Below are 22094 nucleotides of genomic sequence, written 5' to 3'. Positions count from 1 at the left end.
AGTTAAATTCAATAACAAAAAGACATTATTATCCTTAGTTATAACTTATAACCAGTGCCCCAAGTTTGTGCCGTTTTTATAATTCTCTAGCCACCTGTCACTAGCTTTAAATTGTTTGTCTTCAAATAATTTAGTAAAATGTTCTGCTTTTTATTACTATATGACCCCAGTACTTATAGACATAAGCATATTGTATTTCTTAAACCATATTCACGTATTCTTTTTTACGCTAGAATATTCATGACATCTTTTTCTCTTGCGATCACTTGAAAATTTCAAATCAGTTTCCCTTCTATGATTTATTATGGTAGATGGTGTACTTACTTACTTGCTGATATTCAAAATTCTTCAGAAATATCCTTCTTCTTTCTTCCAATTTTTACTGCTTCAAGCACTCTTTGTTTTTCACCAATATTAGTATCAGTACAAGTTTTTAAATTACGAGGAATCTGATTTTACAACAAGTAACACGACTGTACACATGACCGATAGATTCCAATTGGAAATACCTAACCATATGAAACCAAACAAAATTAATTTAGTTACTTTGTTGTTTAATTTCTAATAAATTACTCAAACCACAAAATAGAATAATTGTTTATGTAATTTTAAAAGTTTATAAATATTTATTACCTAATTGTTAAAAATTATAACAAAAAAAAGCTGTAAGTACTAAGAGAATGTTTAATGAATACATTTTGTAAGTAAAAAGTTATAAAGCATTTTGTGCAATCTCAACCAATTTGAAGTATTTTAATTATTTAATTTTACTGTAATTATCCATTATTTTAAATTTAACATTAATTAAAGTAATTATGTTTTGTATTGTTATTTAAGATAGAAAAAAATGTATTACCTATTAAGTTATCATGTTATAATATATTTAGCTAGAACTATACATTTAATTTTCTGTTTATACAGGAAGTATAACTATAAATTTGGGAACATACCTAATATTTTAGCTCTTTTAAATTATTTATTTCACTTACAATTTATGAAATGGGTATTTTCTTTAAATAAATGTTTTTTTGTTTGTTCACTATTTTACACTGTTCTATATTATACTATATAATAAACAAGCATATGTTTGTCTTTTAGTTGGTTACTATTTTAGTAGTGAGTTATAAACATTATGTATACATTTACACAAAATAATTATATAAAAAACAAAACAATTACAATTTGATTTTTAAATTTTTTTTCAAATATATTTTTAAAATAAGCAATTTTTTAAATTGTAATCAAGATATTAATATTTATCTAAAAACGGACGTTTAAAATAATTTAGTTAATCAAATGTATGTTACAACATTTATAGTATACCATAATTTATTTTTTGTACAAAAATTATTATACAATGCATAACACTGTCACTGTAAGCTATTAAACATGCCTTGTATATTAAGTAACATTATTATGTCTAAAATTGGAAAAATAAATTTTAAAAATGAATACAAAATTAAATTAAATCACGACTAAGTAACAAAAAAATAAAAAATAAATTAACTTAAATAAACATTTAAGAAATTATCGAATTAATATTTTGTGTTAACTTTTCAAAACGTCCTATATTAACTTTTGTGTTGTAAGCGTGACTTATTTTATATATGGTAATTATTATTAAATATTTTAAAGGTAACAATATGTCATTTATGTATTTTCACTATTTGTTAAAGTTTTATTGTATAATATATCATAAATAATAGTATTCATATTATATATTTTCATGTTTTTTTTCTGGAATGTGTTGTTACTTTTCATAATGCACTTGATTGAAATATTGAATAAACTAATCCTGATGGGGTACAATAACATTTGTTATAAAAGTGCTTATATTACATTTGACTAGAGGCAGCGGCAAACAGTTGTATCTAATTTAATGTTGGATGTGATGTCTATAATTAACATCCTTCTGTGAATATATTTGATGTGCCTAACTGCTCAATGAAGCCATAGGCGAGGACGGAGACATTGGTGATCGGTTACAATCACTTGCAGATGAATTTGGTGATCCATTTAATGTAATCACTAGCTTTCGACTACCAGCTTGATTTCGATGCTCACACAGCCAAATACCTTGCCATGTGCCAAGATTCAATTTTCCTTCAGTAATGGGTACTGTTATTGATGAACCAAGAAAACATGCTTTTACGTGGGCTGGCTAAAAATAATAATTACAATTTATTGAGTATTTTAATAAAATAAAAACATGTTTACTATAAAAAGTTTAAGTAATTTTAGAGAAATTAATTTTTAAAAAAGTAATTAATTAATTAATTTACCATGTCATCTGGTCCTTCACACGAGTGTCGATAAGGTAAACCCTAAAATAAAAACACAAATTATAGTAGTTAAATAATAAATATGTGAACTATATACTAATATTAAAATGTCTTTAAAAACTTAACAACTATACCAAGTCTATATTCATCCCAAATACAAATTTAAATAATAAATATCATTATTATGGCTTGTTTTTACTTAAAATGTTATAATTTTGAATTTTAATTACAGTTATGAAATGTATTCTATTTTATCTTAATCTGTATAAATGACTGTATACTTAGCAGCTGAACTCTTAAGAATTAAGTTTAACTGAATTGATCAATTAATAAAAATGTATTGTTGAAAACCAAAATTTTTTTCTTGTATTTTTTACCAATACTTATTTTTTACTGTAGAATTATTATTATAGTTAATTATTTAAGTAGTTTCAGAATCCCCAAGACATATATTTGTTTTACATTTAGAATTATAACATTTTTATTTAATACTAATTTTAACTTTACTGGCTGCTAATTTTTATCATTACTTACTTCTGGGACAATTTTATTCAACATCATCTCCATATCATCTCTAAACAAATAATTATACTTGTTTAACATAATTTTTCTATAAAACAATAATTTTTAATAAAATCTGAATAAAATGAAAATCTTTTGATTTGTTCCTTGTCATTTTATTTCCAACAGATTTTATTAGATATGTGTATCATATTCTTACCGAACGTTTGGATCCCAACTTTCATTAATGGCAAGGCTAGCTGATGTATGCAAAACTAAAAAAATTAAAAACAAATAATTAATAATTAGTTTAAAGGTAGATACCTAATGAATGTTCTACGCTATAAATGCTTTTCTTTCTTTTTATTCATATTTTTTTACATACACAAAAATCCAAAAAGTCAACTATATTCACATATTTTTACCTCATTTTCCCAAAATGTTCCATCATTTTTACAATTTTTAATCATTTCCTTAATTTTTCTATGTATGTTTTCCCAGTGTCACAGAAATGAGTGCTAATACTGATTTATTGTAACCCAAAGTTTTTATTTTTTTAACATTTTACTTCCTAGTTTAGTGAGTGAGCAGAATTTTTTACTGACAAAAAATTGTATAGACAGCTCATCTTTTTCTAATAATGAAAGTAAAAAAGTGAAAAATTCCATGTGGATCAAATCAAGTTAACATTTTGATACAATAAGTCTAGGCATAAAATAGATGGAAAATGGGGTAGTTCTATTTTAAAAATTGGTAAATATTCTCAATGCTAAGTTTGTTGACTTTTCGAATATTTGAGGATATTGAAAAAATGAGAAGACATTGGTGGCGCAGGATTAGGTACCCATTAACTAATTTATGTCTAAATGGATATAATGTTTACTAATAAATAATTATTTCAATTCACTGATAAACTTTTAAAGAAATTAAAATCAGTGAGACATTAACATAAGAAATTATAAAAGCTGTTATATAAGAATACAAGTAATTTTAATTTAACTTTTATATGACAATGAACAAATAAAGACAATTTATGTGTTTTATGACTCCTATTAAATATTGTTATAATATAAAAAAAATAACCTCATACATAATTTAAAACCTTTTAAAAATCATAAAAAAATAAATAAATTATTTAATACAATTAATTATTCAAGGTAGGTAATCAAGTTTAGCGAAAAATATCAAGTATAGGTAATTTGTACGGAGTAAAATTTTCATATGTGCTCAATATGTATGGTTACATGTATTAAAAATCACAATCCCATATTTAGAAATACTAAACTTGAAATTGGCATACAAAATTGAATGTATCGACTATTTATTATCAATCAAAATATTATTAATATCTGTCACTTTATATTGAATATAATATTGTAGTACTTAAATTTTATTATTTATGATGTACCCACTGCTGAACTGTTACGCAAATGATTTGTGGGCATGGAAATTGGCAGATGAGTGTATAGAATATTTGAAATGCTTACTTTGTATGTGACATAAACCAACAGAGAATTGAGATATTTCTGGTATTTGTTTAAGAATTTCTTCAGTTACTAAATGTACGCCCCTGTGTTGTGGCCTTAGATTAATTTTGCGTTGAAACCACGCAGAGCCAATTTGGATTCCTCGACTCGATGATGCCATTCCAAAATATTTGCATTCACAACAAAAATTATAGCCTGTTTTGTAAAATATGGAATAATATAGTATACACAACAATATATTAAACACACTCGTTTACATAATTTAATAATTGTTCAGTTACAATATTATAATAGTTGAGTGAATAACAAATTAGCCGTCTAAAGGACAAAGTTATCACTTACAACGGTCATCGCTTAGTATACATTTCGTAGTGTGCGTTTAACGTTTAAAGTTCAATGGATGTAGATAAAATAAATAAATGTGTTTGAAATTCACAAAACACGAATAATTTGTTTGATTTCGGACTTTACTAATCTAAAAAGTAAAAATTTCCAAAAGACGAGATTACACGCAGAAAAAAAAGTGTATCAAAACAAATTTTCAGACAGTGTTACTTTGGGAAACACTAAATTCCCATTTTCCGATAATGGTTTTGCCAACCGTTACTGTAACAGCAGCGGGGCGCCGGGGCAGCGCCAATAGACTTTTGAATTTAACAAAAATTGACTGTCAATATTTATATTTTAAGTACTATGTATTATTGACTTTATTGTAATAATAATTTATAACACACGCCACCTAATACGAATCGCGAAAATAAACCACATACTTTTTGCTATTATGTCATATTAAGATATTAGACATGATTAGTTCTTATTTTCCAATTGGCAATTACAAATTTAGATGATTAGTCCGCAACTTACTGACCAGACATGAACAAAACTATAAAATTGAAAATAGTACCTACCTAAACTTATTATACATATTATGTCATATTATATATAAATTATAAAGATATAAGTTTACAACATTATATAGTGATATAATTACTATAGAGCTCTAATTTTTATACAATTCCATATTTTTTTCTTTTCATATTTATGATGATATTTTTGTCAGTAATCTTTACGAATTCTAATAGAGTTTGAAGCTAATACTAAGCTAATTTTTTTTCGCATTATACATCATAGGTGCAAATTTACTGAATTTTTGGGGGGACTCAAGCCCCTCTCCCCATAGGCCATATTGCATAGTACCATAGTATATAAAAATTAATACTAATTACTAGAATTTGAACTGGGGGGACTTGACCAACATTTAGGGGGACTATTTCTGTATATTTTGATAAAATTTAAAATGTAAAAAAATGTATAAAATAATATTTTGTCAAGCATAAAATCAAATTATACATTTTTTAGACAATATAGTCTATAATAGTAGTATAGTATTTTTTATATATTTTTTTTTTTTTTAACAAAACGCTTTAACTGCAATGGTTATTTTTCGTTAGCGTACCTACAGTTTATAGTATTCTGTAGGCTCTTATAATTGATTATTCATTTTAATAATATTCAATTATAAATGACAACATTTTTTGTTTGTAGATACTAATAATTATAATATTATAAGTTATTTAATTTGTTTTTAATTATTTTTGAGTCATGAATTTATAAACTATTACCTAAATTGTAAATTTTTTACCATATTACGCAATTTAAAGTTTTTTTTCTTGCATACTTGTTGCATATTTTCACGATTTTGATTGTACATTATGTGGCATAATTTGACACTTTTTAGTGCATAAAAATCCGCTCTCTACATATACGATATTATAAAGATATAAATTATAAATATATAACTATGTCAATCGTTCTTACACAGAAACACACACCAACAAAACAGAATATAAACTTTCCCAACATGGAAAATGGTATACTCTCAAACAAAGGAGAAGTAAAAATAATATTAATAAAAAAGAGATTGGTACCTACCTATTATAAGTAAAAAAGATAGTTATACCATATACACAATAAAAAATTATTTTATTAATTGATTCATTTATTAATTTATTTAAATGCAACTTATAGTTGAATATAATTTTAATTAGGTACAATAATTACAGTGATACTGCAGTAGGTCAATGATCTGAATTTGTAATTTGAACTAATGACTAATAAAATATGACATAACAGCAAAATACATAGGTAATTGGTTTTTTTTGTATCTACGCGTGCAATACACAGGGGCAATTGAAGGGGGGGGGGGGCAAGTGGAGCATTTCACTGTTATTTCCCTATGTCTTACACTGTGTTTGGCCAATTTTTGTACTTTTTGTACTTTTGCCATCCCCATGCCCCCCGAACAAAAAAAATTAAGCTCTGGATACGCTACTGGCACAATACATAATAAAGGTTCATTCTCACATATATTATATTGTCTACACGAATAGCCGCAATATAGGTATACTATTTATCAGCCTGATTGGGTATTTACTATTTCAACGTATTTTATGGTATACAGTGCTCGAATTGGAGTGGTGCGCAGGGGGATGGAGCTCCCCTACTATTTTTATTTTTTTTTTGCGTACCCCTACTATTTTTTGTATGGCCTGTGTTGAATAATTGCGCCCTTGGAACGCAGTTTTTAAATCGTTAGATTGAGCTCCTCTACTTAATTTTTCCCAATTCGAGCACTGATGGTATAGGTAAGATACGTAATATGCGCATATACCTTTATATATTATTCACGACGACAACGAGAAATGTTTCATAATTAATTCAAACAAAATGCTTTGTGGTCATTTATGGTGGGGTAGGGGAGTGGTTAACAAAGGGTGCATTTTCACACGCGTGTTATTGTAAGTTATAACTTATAACTAATAGTACACTGGGCCAGTGCTGTATTTTGAACTCTAGGAGCATCCACGGATAAGAATATCTAACTATTTCTGCAGGGGATCCCGGGGCAAAGAAAATGTTGGTGAACGGTGCACCTTAAAAAGGTATACCATTGCGCTTATTTTTATTAAAAAGAAATTGCATAAACATAATATACTCTCAAGTATATAGGTAGGTACGTCGTACGTAATATGTTTAGACCATAAATATTATTAATTTATATTAATATTATTTTTTTTATTTTTATGTATATTAAATAAAATTATAAAATATTTTGTTTATAAGGTATTAGAGTGGTAGTGCTTTATAGCATTAGAAGGTAGTTGAAAATCTAAATATCGACAAAAGAAATTACACTGTGTCGCTTTCTACAATTTTAGATCAAATTCTATAAACTGTTTTCCAATAGTTTTGATTTGTATTTTGTGTACTCTTTTCAATAGTGACTAGTGAGATAATTCAACTAAATTGTAAAAAGTTACAGCGGAATGACTAATGAGTTGTAGGTATAAACATTTATTTACATTTTTAATCTCATAGCTAATATAATTTTCAAATTTCAATAATGTGAATTTTGAATAATAATTTAAATTAAGTAGGTACCTAATTAATTTTGGAAGTGCAAATGAGTAGTAATTTAGTATAAATAGTATAATATTAATTTATAAGTTTCGACTGATATATTTTGGTATTTTTCTTACACATTCTTGAATTAACATTTTATGTTTTTAAATTGGTAAGTAATCATTTTTTTATTTTTTCTATTTTCAGTTTACTCAACATTGAAAAGTTGAAAATATATTGTACTAACAAACACACTGAATTATCTCTTGAAATTTTTTTTTTTTTATTGATAAGATTTGTAAAGTAGTAAAGTGGAATTTGGATAACGCGATAGCGATGTCTCTTCATAGCAAAGTAGGTAATCATTTTAAAAACATTCTTATCTCAAATTTAAATAAGAATTAAGCAATAAATAATAATGGCATAATGATTAATTTATATTAATTAGAACTTTAAAAAAATCCATTTCACATATTAAAAAAATAATTATGTTCTAACAATATATTATAGATTACAATGTTTATTTTTTAAAAATGTCCAATACTAGTAGTAGTGATACAGATGAGTTTTTTGATGCTGAAGATTTTGCAGTTCGTGATCAAAAGTAATAATGTTTTTTTTAATACCATTGTTTAGTTTACATTTTATAAAATATTTGTGTGTTTTGAAGTGAACAATCCAAACAAACGGTCAAAACAGAAAAAGAACTTTTGGAAGAAAAAAAAAAAAATATGACATTCAAAATATCAAGTGCTCCCAAATCGGTATAATTAATAAATAACATTATTTTTAAAGAATTATTTACAAAAATAATCATACTAGGTTTCAGAGCACAATGGTCGCCATAAATTCAATGAAATTCGGCAGCACATGCAAATCGATGAAGACGAAATGCAAGCAGTATCTCCAACTGAAAGTCAAACCTCATCAGCTGATGGAGTATTCTTAGCACCTTCACATAGACCTAGTCATCCTTTTAGAGTTATTGAGCCTGATGGAGCATCTGTGCAAAGTATATTATCCTTGGGCAAAGTTGGTCGATTATTGGGGAGCGTTCCTACAGATCATTTCATAGGTTTGTATATTAAATTATTATATATACCTATATATTTTTTTTAATTAAATTTTTAAAGTGATTTTAAAATAAAGTAAATTTTAGGAAAAGAATCTGCTCTGCGGCCATCAGAAAACAATAAATTATCTGAACCAGCAGACACACCTGTTTCTGTTGAAGATAAACCTATTGTACCTCCTGAACCTTTCACAGCTTTCCATGAGCCTGATGTAATTTTAAGCACAAAATCTTCAAATAATGGTACTGTTAGTATAGATACTAATAGACCTATTGCCCCTCCAAGACGACGAAAACTCAAACAAGTAAACATTACAATTGAAAACGATGGTGCTAAAATAGAAGATAATTCAAATGTACATATATTACTAAGTTACAAGATCAATTTATGGGTTATATTAATTAATTAAATATTTTTTGAATAGAAATTGAATATTGAAAAAGATGAAACTAGTGTCAATTGTTTAACGAGTCCAGTGAGTACTATAGAATCACTGACAAGAGAATTAGAGCATTCGTTAGATCTTCATTCTGCTACCAAAGGTCAATATATTGTAAATCATCATGTAAGTGGAATATTTATTTAGTTTTTGCTAACTTTTTCCAATAAGTGTAATTGTAGAATATCTGTATTATGATAATTTTAAAAATACTTCCTTTAAGGAATTATGTTGACTGCACTCTACTTGCAAGAATATTTTTAAATATTGATATTGTATAAAATATTTTACATATTTAGGTTAGAGAAAAACCAGTTCTTAATATGATTAAAGAAGCAATTGAAGAAGTGAAAGAAAAATCTAAAACAATGGCTTCGCATAGTAATACCTACCCAATGGCTGGTCCAAGTGGTATAGCTTCTAATCGATCTTGTAATCGTGTTGCTTCACGGGAACGTCGAAGATCAGCTGGCGATGAACAGGAGTTAAGAGATCAGCAGCTAAATATGTTTTTAAAAACTCATACGGATTCCGGGAAAAAATTAACTGATATAGTGAGTATTTTTGATTAATAAATATGAATCTTTATAATAAATTATAAATTTATTTAAAAACAGGAAATATTGGAACAAATAACTGTGTTAAATTTGGATACCGGGGAAAGAGTTCCACTAAGTATAGCTGAAGATAAATTACCACAATGCATTAACCCATTATCTCTACATATAATGCGCTTGACATCAGAATATGTAAGCACTCCCAATTTAGATTCCCATTCATTTAGAACAAATTCTATTAAGAAACTTAAAGAATCTGATGAAGAAAGCATTGGCAGTAAATCTAATGATACAGTAGCTACTGGACGAGATGACCCTGTTGATGAATCTGCTATACGTCGTCGCACAGCAAGAATCAAACGATTTTTGGGTACAACTGTCAAAAAAACTGTAAATAAAGCTAGAACTATCGCACACGAAGTATCACATGTAAGGCACAAAGAAGACGTTATGGATATTGTAGATTTAGTAGAAAGGCCACAACCTGCAACTGACGTTCCTAATGCTCCTCAAGTTAATGAAACATTCAAATTGAGAGCATCAAATAGCCATAAAGGACCCTATGAATTTGATTCTGTTCAGCATGTTCAAGTTAGTTAATTAAAACAAACAATTATAAATACATAAATTTATATTGCTTACATTTTTTTTTTTTTTTTAGGAATTCTGTCATGAACATACTGGTCCTGTATGGTGTATGAAATTTTCTATGTGTGGTAGACTATTGGCTACTGCTGGACAAGACCGTGTACTTCGAGTTTGGGTTTTGCGAGATGCTTATAAAGATTTTCATGAAATGCGAAAAAAATATGATGCTGATAAAGTTTCACCAACCCCGTCAACAGAGTCTTTAGTTTCTCAACTCTCAGTAGATGATCAATCATTTTCAGCTGATCCAGACGATCGTGGGCCGTTTATGTCACGTCCATTTTGTACTTACACCGGACATCGTTCTGATTTGCTGGATATAGCTTGGTCAAAAAATTACTTTGTCCTGTCATCATCAATGGATAAAACTGTTAGGCTATGGCATATAAGCAGAAGAGAATGTTTATGTTGTTTTCAACATATTGATTTTGTAACAGCTATATGTTTTCATCCGCGCGATGATCGTTATTTTTTGAGTGGGTCGCTGGATGGAAAACTTCGTCTTTGGAATATTCCTGATAAGAAAGTAGCTGTTTGGAATGAAGTTGAAGGGCAGACTAAGCTCATAACCGCCGCAAATTTTTGTCAGAATGGTAAATTTGCTGTTGTAGGTTCATATGATGGTCGGTGTATATTTTACACAACAGATCAATTACGTTATCATACCCAAATACACGTACGTTCTACAAGAGGCCGAAATTCAACGGGGCGTAAAATTAGTGGTATTGAACCAATGCCTGGTGAAGATAAAGTGTTGGTAACTTCAAATGACAGTCGCATTAGATTATATGATCTCAGAGACTTAAATCTGTCTTGCAAGTATAAGGGCTATGTTAATATAAGTAGTCAAATTAAAGCTAGCTTCAGTCACGATGGCAAATACATTGTATGTGGGTCAGAAAACCAGTGCATATATGTTTGGAAAACCCATCATGACTATTCAAAATTCACATCAGTTAGACGAGATCGTAACGATTACTGGGAAGGAATCAAAGCTCATAATGCTGTTGTGACATGTGCAATTTTTGCCCCTAATCCAGAAGTGGTGTTTAGACAAATGAAAACAGATGAAAACAGTGGCCAAGATGGATATGTTTTTGTAAGCGCAGATTTTAATGGTTGTATACGTGTATTTGTCAATCGAATGAAACCTAAACATAGTTCGTTACCAGCCAGTGCTATGGCATAATTTTATTCAACCGGAATTGGAATTTTTATTTTAATATTACAATTTTATGCTTGGCTTTCTAATGTAAATAAAAAAAACTTCTATTGTTGAAATAAATTTTATATGTTATATGTTTTATTAATTAGTGACAATTTTAACTATTAGAAAATAATAAATATACTATCATAGTAATTATTAGCAGATGGTGAGGTATAATTAATTTTAATTTGTTACCATTATTTTATAACAAAATGTATTTTGAATCAATTCGGCTTCTGGTAATATTGTTTTTATGAATGTTAAATATTTTTTAATACATTGTCAACAAAATAATATCTACTCTTCAGTTTTTTATTTATTTACATAATATGTCACCATTAATAATAATCCTAAATTTTAAAAATTAAAAATTTTACTCTACATCAAATATTAAATTTGTAATTTGGTAAATGGTTTTAATTTTATACTGTTTTAAGGAATTCATTGTATTTATCATCACTATAAAACTCTAAATAATATTATTGTCCTGTTCAATGTTAGTAGTTTATGATATACTGGTATATAATTCATTTGTTCCTGTTGTAAATGTTAAAAACTTGATACTGTTTGAAGTACCTGTGATGCATACAATACTATAGCCTATAATAGTATGTAAGAACACAAAATAATTTTTGTTAATATTCATTAGTTATTAGTTTATTACTTAATTTTAATTGAATATTGTATTATCCAGTCTACTGGTGGCTGATCCACATAATTGATGAAATATATTTCATCTATTCTGTAACTGATCTATGAATATTAGATGAGTGTTCATTTTAGTGTTTGTGCCATTTGTGGCCTAATCAAATAAATTACATCTTTAAAACTAAAATGTTCACCTATCACACAAGACCAAAATAAATATTCTGTATTGACAGTGATCTTAAAATAAATTTATTTGTACAATGTTGAACACTTGGAGTTTAATTTATAAATGGTAATTATTCATATTATAATGAAATTATTTAATCTAGACGTCCAATATATTTTTATGATTGTGATTTCCATTTGTTTTCATAATTGTTAATCAGAAGGCTCTTATACTTTTTTAATTTTACATCTAATTCATCTCCATCTAATTTGGCAGACAATACTTCTACTCTTGATACTAAAAGAAAATCTGGATTATTTGGACTAGGACCTTTGATCAGATCCACCTCATCGCCCACTTCTATTGTGTGGCTTTTCTTCGGAACTTTTTCTCCATTCACTCGAATTCGACTTTCATAAAAAGCTACTTCAATTTTACTAAAAACAAATACATATTGATATTTTAATAAATCGACAATCGTAATACTCATAGCATCAGACAAATTACTTTCTAGACTTTCCTAGTGCATGCTTTAGGACAGTATCCATTCTCATCGTACTGGTCCTGAATTTAACCAGTTGACTGTTATCGTCCATTTCTAAATCTAATTCATCGTCAGAATCTCGATCGTTCTACAAAAAAAAAAAGTAGAAAAATAGATAAATTACGGATTCTTGTTTGGGGTGTGTTGATCAATTCGTTTGGCCTGACATTACTTCTTTCTTTGTACGTTTGTAACGTCTGCCCGTATTGACGCACTGAAATTTGTTTGCCAGAATCGGCTGTCGACATTGGTAGGAGATATTCCGAACCGAATGTCTGCTCAAAACTGATGACCGCAATCCAATGGGAACGGTGGTCGACGAAAGTCGGGACAAAAACCTTAGAGTATTGAACATTTTGCTCAAATATCTCTTGAGACTACGAAAACCGTAGAACAATAATATTAATTAATGGCAATACACGAGTGTCCGAGCTACTAGAAATTCCTAAAACGACGTACGAATTCGCAATTAAAATAGGCATAAAATTGAATTAATGTATAATATTATAAATGTAAAATATCGAGAATTAATAATATTGTCGAGAAATGAAATCCGGCAATGGGAATAATATAATTGTTATCTACTCGTTATCAGTGCTCGCCGCTACCAGATAACAGTATCAACACGAAACAGCAACGCGATTACGGCATTTAAATAGAAGTATTTTCCATCATACATTCGACCGGGAGCGGCGGCGCGCTCCTGTAATCCGGCTGCTCGGAGGTCGGATTGCGTGGATGGTTTGAGGTGGGGGTAACTGTGGCGGGACGCTCCGCGTTGAACGGACGTCCGCGCTAAGCTTGTCGTCAATATGGATCCGGCGGGGTAGCCCATCGGATCCAGGTTAGCTAAGGCGAGGCGAACCGGGCCAGGGGGGAAACCCAGCAGCCAAAAGTCTCCGCGGTGAGCAGTAGCGGGATCGCGTCTGCGAGTAGAACGCTCGTTTGCAGCCCCGCCGACACAACCAGACCGCAATCCAAATTTTTTGCGTTTTTTTCCACTTTTTTTTTCGCGTTTTTTTCTTTCGTTTATTTTCTTATTGAACAATATATTAGTTTTGAACTTTTTTCATTGAATACAGTTGTAAATTAACTATTGAAAGTTACTATTAAAAATTACCCTTACAATGTATAATTACAGTTAATGTTTGAAATTTTGAAACTGGTTTTTTCATAAAAGATTTATTTTGAAAAACGTTTATATCTAAATTTTTTGCGTTTTTTCCCCCGGATTTTTTTTTTGATTTTTTCAACGATTTTTTGTCTATTTCAATTGAAATAACATTTGAATTTCTTTTTTTAACTGAATACAGTTGCAACTTGACTACCCTTGCAAGGGTAATCGTAATTTATATTATTACAATATTTTTAATTTTAAAACTGTTAATTACCCTTACAATGTATAATTACAGTTAATGTTTGAAATTTTGAAACTGGTTTTTTTATAAAAGATTTATTTTTGAAAAAAATTTACATTTTACTACTCTTCAAAGTCCAACTCAGTTCCCACCTCGGTTATAATAACAAATACCCTATTATAAAAGCTAAATCATTTAGGATCAAACCAAGTTTAATTCGTAATAAATAGGTTATAATGGTTATAATATAGAAAGTTTGAAACATTATAGGGGTCGCGTTTGCGAGTAGAACGCTCGTTTGCAGCCCCGCCAGTCGCCGACACTACCGGGCGGCGATCTAAATTTTTTGCGTTTTTTTTCACGTTTTTTTTTTCTGTTTTTTTCGTTTGATTTTAATTGAACTAATAGTACATATTATACATACTAATACATATTAGTTATTATAAATGAGTAAATAACTTTTGAACTTCTAGTCACAACTTAACTAATGCCTTATAAGTTATAATTACCCTATTGCAATGTATTATTACAACGAACAGTTAAACATTTTGAAACCGTTATTTTTTTAAAAGATTTATTTTGGAAAAAAGTTTACATTCTACTATTCCCCAAAGTCCAACTCGGTTGTCACCTTGGTTACAATAAGAGCTACCCTAATATAAAAGCTAAATCATTGAGAATCAAAAGAAGTTTAATTCGTGATAAATAGGTTATATGGAGAGTTTGAAATTATATAGGGATCGTGTCTGCGAGTAAAACGCTCGTTTACAGCCCCCCCGCGAAAAAACCAGGCCGCAATCTAAATTTTTTGTGTTTTTTCCACGTTTTTTTTTTTTTTTTATGGTGGTTCAAGTGAAATAACTTTTGAACTTCTTTTTCAATTTAATATAGTTGCAACTTAACTACCTTTGCAATGGTAATTGTATTATTACAATATTTGAAATTTTAAAACTGTTTTTTTGTAAAAGATTTATTTTGGAAAATAGTTTACATTTTACTACTCCGCAAAGTCTAACTCAGTTACAATAATAACTACCCTAACCCATTATAAAAGCTAAATCATTTAGGATCAAAAGAAAATTAATTCGTGATAAATATACCTTTATTGAAAGTGTGAAACATTATAGTTGCGTTCGTGCCTACAATAAAAACGACGATTCATTAACATTTAATCATCATGTCGACTGATCACAGTTGATCTGTAACTTGTATATATTTTCTAATTTACTTAAAAGAACATTAATTGTTGTTACAAATAATGATCTTACAATATTATTATAAACATTAGTCAAACCAGTAAGATATTATTGTAATGCTAATGCTTGAAATTCAAACGTAACAATGTTTTATGATAAAATTAGTAATTTAATTCTATATGAAAACAATTTGAACTAGGTATTATACTATTAGTATTCATAATGAATGGTATAACCTAATCTAGTTTCAATATTTTTTTTTTTTTTATTAGTAATATCTGGAGGGGACTACAAAAAGCTCCTCGTCTTTGAGAGAAAAATTTTGAGAAAAATTTACGGACCTGTTTTCGACGGCAGTGAGCAAAAATGGGGTCAAATGAGTCAAATGAGGATCTGAAGAATCTATATCCAAAAGAGGACATAGTGCAGTTCGTAAAGAGTTCAAGACTAGCTTGGGCTGGGCATGCGTGGAGAGCTGATGGGTCCCTCATAAAGATGGTTATGGTAAATCAAATAGATCTGAAAAGACCAAGGGGACGCCCAAGGCAAAGATGGCTAGATGCAGTTAGAAGAGATATAGAGGAGTTAAAGCCGGATTGGAATGGAAACTTAGATCTAGCCTACGCAAGAGATGTTTGGGGAGAACTGGTTTTAGAAGCAAAGAGCCTAAAAGGCTCGTAAAAGCTAAAAAAAAAAAATTATTAATATCTAAACATTTTTTTATGAGCGTTTAAAATTAAATGTCGCCCATTTAGTAATAGTTACTTTTATTGATCTAAATAATTAAAACGTAACATACATATAAGGTTAAAATTACTTGCATATATTTAATAACATAATAGGTATTTAATTAACTTATACAAATCTTGGTTTTAAATATTTTAGTGGTATCAATTGGTCTAAAAATATATTTATCTGACAGTTTATCATCATTAAAAACTATGCATGAAACATTTTCATTTATTCGTGTACCTATTTTAGTTATTTGTTTAGCCTGAAATCGTATAACAAGTAGACAAATAATTGCGAGTGAATCATTTGTTTTTATGATCATTATTACTCATTTTAAAGCTACACGTTATTACCTATAATATCTATGATATATATTGACAAATACTAATATTTAAGTTAAGGGATAAAAAATTTATAATTTTTACTACCCAACACGTATTGACATTTCATACAACCATGAAACTTGACGTATGTAGACCGTAGACGTTATGATATCTATGTAACGATTATATTTAAAATTAGTAGTTACATTAACCTCCTGATCATATATATAGAAGAAACAGTTGACGCCGAGGGCGAACAAATTTTAAATTTACAATAATTCGTTTGGCATGTTTTTCGATCGATATTTGTATACTATTCACGAAGAAAAAATATATAAAATATACATTTATTATAAATTCAACTATATAACGTCTATTCGAATATATTTACATGCGAAACTTTGAATTTAGTAATGCAAGTCTACCTATTTATCATACCAGCCGAATTATTTTGTTATTGAATCTAAAATATTTAATACGATATATGAGATCATTAACTATTACGTATTGGGTTTACGCTAAAAGAGCATATAATATTAATATATGCGTAGGTATAGGTATAGCTAATAGCATATTTCCAAGAACAAGTCTATAAAATTAAAAGTCCTATTTCAGACCCCAAGGCTTAGGTCGTTAAAAAATAGTTTAGAGAACTGAAAATATTAAAGCAGATCTAAACAACATAATTTAAGATATCTGTCCACGTAATAATTCATAATGTGTCCGTTATTAACGTTACTTCAATTTTCATATATACACATTGTATTACTTACATTGTTCACACTTTGCTAATCTCTACGAGCATAAAATTGTGCATACATATTGTGAAATAATGCAAATTTTTTACGTTTCCCTAAATACTGTTTTAGATTTTAACAATATTATTATCTATTATCGATCAAAAGTTACAATAAAATAAAATAATAGCTTCGATTTTAAAAAGTATACTCAAACCAGTATACACACCTTTAATGACACGTCATATAAAGTCCAACGTTTATAGTTTGTAACAATAATATACTATAATAGCTTATTGTTATTATTATTTATTATTGCTATTACTGATATTTTCGTTTATAATACAAACCATAATATTATGTAATATGTTCAAAAACATGAACATTTCGGTATGACTGGAAATCGATCTCTTTTCATCAAGACCAAAATCAAGGTAAAATACTTATAAATATAAGTGTGTACACAATATACATATTATGATATGAACCGTTTATATTTTTATAGGCATAATACGCGACAATAAACGCACGAACACGTCTTATAAGTAATAATAATAATCATAATTAAATATAATGAAAAAAAAAAACGTGCAAATGTCAAGTGTGTACTAAATGTTATGCTTATATGGGTAGCTGGGTTGTTCATGATAGCTGGCGACCGTGTCTCTTATCCAATCCGAGTAACAAGACACCGCGGTGTAGACTCCAGGATAGGTCGGATGGGCACAGCCTAGTCCCCAGCTGACGATACCACACAGGTAGAAACGGTTGTCGTCAGCCAGACAAGTCAACGGGCCGCCGGAATCGCCCTGTATAATATGTTGAAAAAAGAGAAAAAAAAATCATAAATTATTGTATCCGTCAAAAACCAAGTCGCCGCATTATTGTTATATAACGATTAATTTTAAAAAAATATATTTTTCATAGTGTCCGCATATCGGTATATGAATATATTAAAATATAATAAGTACATCTAATTTTTTTTTTGTGGTGAGCGAATGACGGTGAAGAACGAGAGGCGCGCGTTAGGTTAAAATAAAGCGTTGGTAAAAAATACCTAAATACGAATCTTAATTTATCCGTGAGGTTTATAAAACACGGTTTGGTCCAATAGCTATATAATGAAACGACGCAATATAATAATATATTATATTACACAATATTTAATATTATAAATTATAATATAATTTAAGAGGATGTCGGCGCACTATTTGTTTTCTCTCTCTGCAGGCCCACGCAGCGCAGCATATAGACAAAACGCATTAACACAAAATCATTTTTACAATGTTTTTATGTAAATGAGTAATCTTAGAGTAAAATCACCCATTACAAAAAAGGTAGAAAATAATATTTTTGAGGTAACGACATATCGATTTTATATTTTATTATTATTTGACTTTGCAGTATTCGTCTTTCAAAATAAACAAAAAAAATGTTGTACATAAAAATGATGTTTAAATTGTTTTGAGACAATATTTAGACAAATCGATATGACATTCCATCAAAAATATTATACTCTGTCTGTTTGGTAATGGGTGATTTTACTCTAAGATTACTAATAAAAACATGGAAAAAATGATTCTGCGTAAATGCGTTTTGTCGCGCGTGGCCCGGAGAGAGAAAACAATTAATATAGTGCGTTGACATCCTCTCTTAATATTATTATTATTATTATTTGTGCTCGTACTTGACAAGAATCCGCCACGTATTCTGGCGTTCCCGCTCCGCAGACCACACACTGACTGACGTAATTTCCGTAACCGGCGTGGTTGTACAAGTTCAGACAATCGTCCACCGCGATCAGTGGCAATCGCACTTTCTGCAGGACGTGCGCGAATTCTCCGTTCTCGGACAACCGTCCCCATCCCGTGACCACCGCCAAAGCTATACATGTAAAATACACACACACGTGACCGAGTAATTACCAAACGTGTGCAATATAATATGATATCGGTGTAAGTTTATGTTGGTGATGAATGCTACGCGATCAGTGGCGTGCTATAAGCTTTTTTGAAGCTATATAGGGAGGGAGATGATATGCATTTTTGACAATTTTCAGACTGCGTTATATATAGCAGTAGTATGTAAATATAAATATTGTATGAAAATATTATACATTCCTTGCTTTATATCATTTATTTTATATTTTTATGTTACGAAAACAATGCCAAAGGTGAAGGAATATGACACCACCATCATCCCCGTGAGCACGCCTCTGCGTATCCGATCGTACTGTAAATTTTAATTAGAGAATAAACAGCGACTATGTGATAGAGTCGTCTAAAATTTGCGTTTCGCTGCTGGGAATCACACATTAGACCGTTACACTGTCCACCGCAGCTTGTAGGTAACGTGATATTTGGACGACTTTGTACGTGCACACGTGTGCAGCAAATGCAGCATAAAACTATTGTGGTGCCATAAATTAGATTTCACCGGTTAATATTTTCACTTAATCACCTGCAGATGTAAATTTTTAAACAAAACTATTGTAGGTACATATTATAATGTATATTAGTATACCAAGGCCATCCCTACTGCAGGCTACTATAATTTATAATATTGTACCATTGTGTATACTGGTAAAATATTGGATTATATCACAAATTGTGATAATTATATTTTAATAGGTAGCGCTAAAATTTTCAACGATCAATTGACCACCACCGGGCAACGCAAACTTTCAACGAGTTTTATACCTATATTAACTACCGAAATTCAGTCAACAGATTAAAAAAAAAGGACAACAACAAGTTTCTCGTTCTTAGCATTTCAACAGGTGGTAAGCAATGAGTGTTTTTAATTTGCGTTTAAAATAAAATGTATAGGACATATTAATGTATATCATAATTTAGTACCTATACCACCTATAATATTCTCCAACAAAAAGCAACTGTTTCGGAATATTCCTCTTAAGTCTTCATTCGCAATACAATTAATATATTGTTAAAGATATAATATCATATAAATATTGTAATGGATAATGGTGTTGTATACAATATCTGTAGTCAGTATATATCAGTATATAGGTATATATACAAGGTACCTGTATACACAAAGTCTATTTTTAATTTTTTTTTTTACATTTTGAATCGGCGACTGGGGGTGGCACTGACGCTATAGTCATTTCACCCCACACAATGTCTATTTACCATTTTCGAATTGGGTCTGCGGTCTTGGAATACAAATCGGAGACACGTGACTGCCGTCGAACACCAACGCCGGTAACAACCTGAGCAACGCGATGTCTCTGGAAAACCATCTCTTGTCGAACCCGTTTAAATGTATGCCCGCAACATTAACTCTCTGCTCGTAATCTTTCGCGAGAAAAAAGACGATTTTAAAACAACGTGTCCATACGAAAGATCGTTTGAACGAAAAACCACTTACTCTCGACCGTGTAAAGGTCGTTTTTCCCGGCCACCACGGACAGAACGTTTTTCGACAGGCCGACCACACAATGCGCTGCTGTCAACACCCAGTTTTCGTTGATTACGGATCCGCCACACACATGTCTGGCCGTCTTACCGGTGACGATTTGCAACGATATCTGCCACGGGAACTCGCCTGCAGTAGGTACGTATAATATTATAAACAGGGTGATTATTAATTAAGTGCACGTGTGCGCCGTTTTTTAAAAATTGTATGCATTCATTCAAATTCTGATTTCGACCTATACTGCATCTACTCGCGGAAAACACATATTTTTATTCGTAAATACCTTTTTTTACGAAATTCATATAACAACCGTCCTGTGACGACATAATTTTTTCCTTAAAATAATCTTTTTTCCTGTGAATTGTTAATCAGTGGGTTTGTTTTTAAAATATCCACGTATTTAAATTTAAATTTGAACGAGTAGTTACAGTGTGCGGTGTGTCAGTGCATATTATATTATTATGGTCCGATTGCAAATAAAAAGTGTATATACGCGGACATGTGGTAAGTGCACTGGTTTAGGTAGGCGGCAATTAAATTTAAATTCGGAACATATAATGTATAAAAATTATAATAAATTATAAGACCGTAATATAATAATAAAATGCGTATTATATGTCGTCGTGTAATCTTTATTATACCTGGTATCGAATCCACACCGCCGACTATTCGACTATTGCCATCGGACCTCGACCATTCACTCGTGCCCTGCACACCACAAGGCACAGAGTAGTTCAGAAAACTAGAAATAAAAAATCCAACATAATATATTATCATGTACCTATTACCTAAATAATAATTTTTATATTATTATATTATTAGAGAGTAATAATATAATATAATAATATAATAGTACTGGTAATTTATAGATTTAGTTTACTCGTGTAATTTGTCGACGTTGTTCGTAACCTGTATAGTTTGCTGGATATAGATTTCATTCGAGCTCATGAATTCTTCGGTGAATTGTTGAAAATTAGTGAAATAATCACGGAAATAATCATTCCAATCGTACGGATCATGGACGAAGTAGAAATTTTCTCCAGATTTTATTTTTGAATTTGATTTCGACATACTATCTCCTAAATAAGTTATCAAACACATATTAAATTAACTCTAAACATAAATGGATGTAGGTAGATAATATTATAATATACCGGCAATGCATTTTGTTGCAGCCGTGTGCAGTATTGCTAAACCAAACAGAGTGACAACGATCATGATCGACTACTGGACTACAGACATACTTTGATTATTTTTATTCAAATAACACTGTTAAATGTTTTGCCTTAAGGCTTCGACTGACTGACAACAATTTCTAAATATCGCTTTGGTTATCGTTGCGTCTTCTATGTATAT

The 22094-nt window shown here is 29.7% G+C and overlaps 4 protein-coding genes across 6 annotated transcripts; 1 reads left to right on the top strand and 3 right to left on the bottom strand.

Moving 5' to 3' along the window:
* Positions 1-1181: 1181 nt before the first annotated feature.
* LOC100161850 (CG31688-like) lies at positions 1182-4768 on the bottom strand. Of its 3 annotated transcripts, none has more exons than XM_016801879.2 (6): positions 4528-4768; positions 4271-4465; positions 3004-3058; positions 2817-2856; positions 2283-2324; positions 1182-2161 (listed from the first exon to the last, which is right to left on the bottom strand). In XM_016801879.2, the coding sequence occupies exons 2-6, from the start codon at positions 4428-4430 to the stop codon at positions 1934-1936; spliced, it is 525 nt and encodes a 174-aa protein (XP_016657368.1). In that variant the 5' UTR covers positions 4431-4465; positions 4528-4768; the 3' UTR covers positions 1182-1933.
* A 3346-nt stretch (positions 4769-8114) lies between these two features.
* On the top strand, positions 8115-12514 carry LOC100167233 (WD repeat-containing protein 44). The gene is made up of 8 exons (XM_001948210.5): positions 8115-8276; positions 8343-8436; positions 8495-8747; positions 8832-9100; positions 9170-9310; positions 9484-9738; positions 9802-10332; positions 10403-12514. Exons 1-8 carry the CDS (start codon positions 8206-8208, stop codon positions 11576-11578), a joined length of 2790 nt encoding a protein of 929 aa, XP_001948245.2. The 5' UTR covers positions 8115-8205; the 3' UTR covers positions 11579-12514.
* Positions 12507-13514, bottom strand: LOC100163911 (CG4884-like). Its single transcript, NM_001162123.2, is given in 3 exon segments — positions 12507-12847; positions 12918-13042; positions 13127-13514. Coding segments are annotated over 3 exon segments (567 nt in total). The 5' UTR covers positions 13310-13514; the 3' UTR covers positions 12507-12588.
* Positions 13515-17769: 4255 nt separating this feature from the next.
* LOC100160497 (trypsin-1-like) lies at positions 17770-22085 on the bottom strand. The gene is made up of 7 exons (XM_001948108.5): positions 21893-22085; positions 21619-21817; positions 21380-21480; positions 20691-20867; positions 20453-20617; positions 18988-19184; positions 17770-18109 (listed from the first exon to the last, which is right to left on the bottom strand). The coding sequence occupies exons 1-7, from the start codon at positions 21954-21956 to the stop codon at positions 17909-17911; spliced, it is 1104 nt and encodes a 367-aa protein (XP_001948143.1). The 5' UTR covers positions 21957-22085; the 3' UTR covers positions 17770-17908.
* Positions 22086-22094: the final 9 nt, after the last annotated feature.

Source organism: Acyrthosiphon pisum, chromosome A1 (genome assembly GCF_005508785.2).
Source record: "Acyrthosiphon pisum isolate AL4f chromosome A1, pea_aphid_22Mar2018_4r6ur, whole genome shotgun sequence".
Classification (NCBI taxonomy): domain Eukaryota; kingdom Metazoa; phylum Arthropoda; class Insecta; order Hemiptera; family Aphididae; genus Acyrthosiphon; species Acyrthosiphon pisum.
Note: the sequence above shows the minus strand (reverse complement) of the source record. Positions and strands in the feature narration are given on the sequence as shown.

What these genes read in the sequence shown, in the direction of transcription:
- LOC100161850 (XM_016801879.2), bottom strand. Translation starts at nt 4,430, where the DNA reads ATGGCATCATCGAGTCGAGGAATCCAAATTGGCTCTGCGTGGTTTCAA. An exon ending in AGTTGGGATCCAAACGTTCG is followed by an intron (nt 2,857 to 3,003) that starts GTAAGAATATGA and finishes TTATTTGTTTAG; the next exon opens with AGATGATATGGAGATGATGT. An exon ending in GTGAAGGACCAGATGACATG is followed by an intron (nt 2,162 to 2,282) that starts GTAAATTAATTA and finishes TATTATTTTTAG; the next exon opens with CCAGCCCACGTAAAAGCATG.
- LOC100167233 (XM_001948210.5), top strand. Translation starts at nt 8,206, where the DNA reads ATGTCCAATACTAGTAGTAGTGATACAGATGAGTTTTTTGATGCTGAA. An exon ending in TCCTACAGATCATTTCATAG is followed by an intron (nt 8,748 to 8,831) that starts GTTTGTATATTA and finishes AGTAAATTTTAG; the next exon opens with GAAAAGAATCTGCTCTGCGG. An exon ending in AAATAGAAGATAATTCAAAT is followed by an intron (nt 9,101 to 9,169) that starts GTACATATATTA and finishes TTTTTTGAATAG; the next exon opens with AAATTGAATATTGAAAAAGA.
- LOC100160497 (XM_001948108.5), bottom strand. Translation starts at nt 21,956, where the DNA reads ATGATCGTTGTCACTCTGTTTGGTTTAGCAATACTGCACACGGCTGCA. An exon ending in AACGTCGACAAATTACACGA is followed by an intron (nt 21,481 to 21,618) that starts GTAAACTAAATC and finishes TTTTATTTCTAG; the next exon opens with TTTTCTGAACTACTCTGTGC. An exon ending in ACGTGGCGGATTCTTGTCAA is followed by an intron (nt 18,110 to 18,987) that starts GTACGAGCACAA and finishes CATATTATACAG; the next exon opens with GGCGATTCCGGCGGCCCGTT.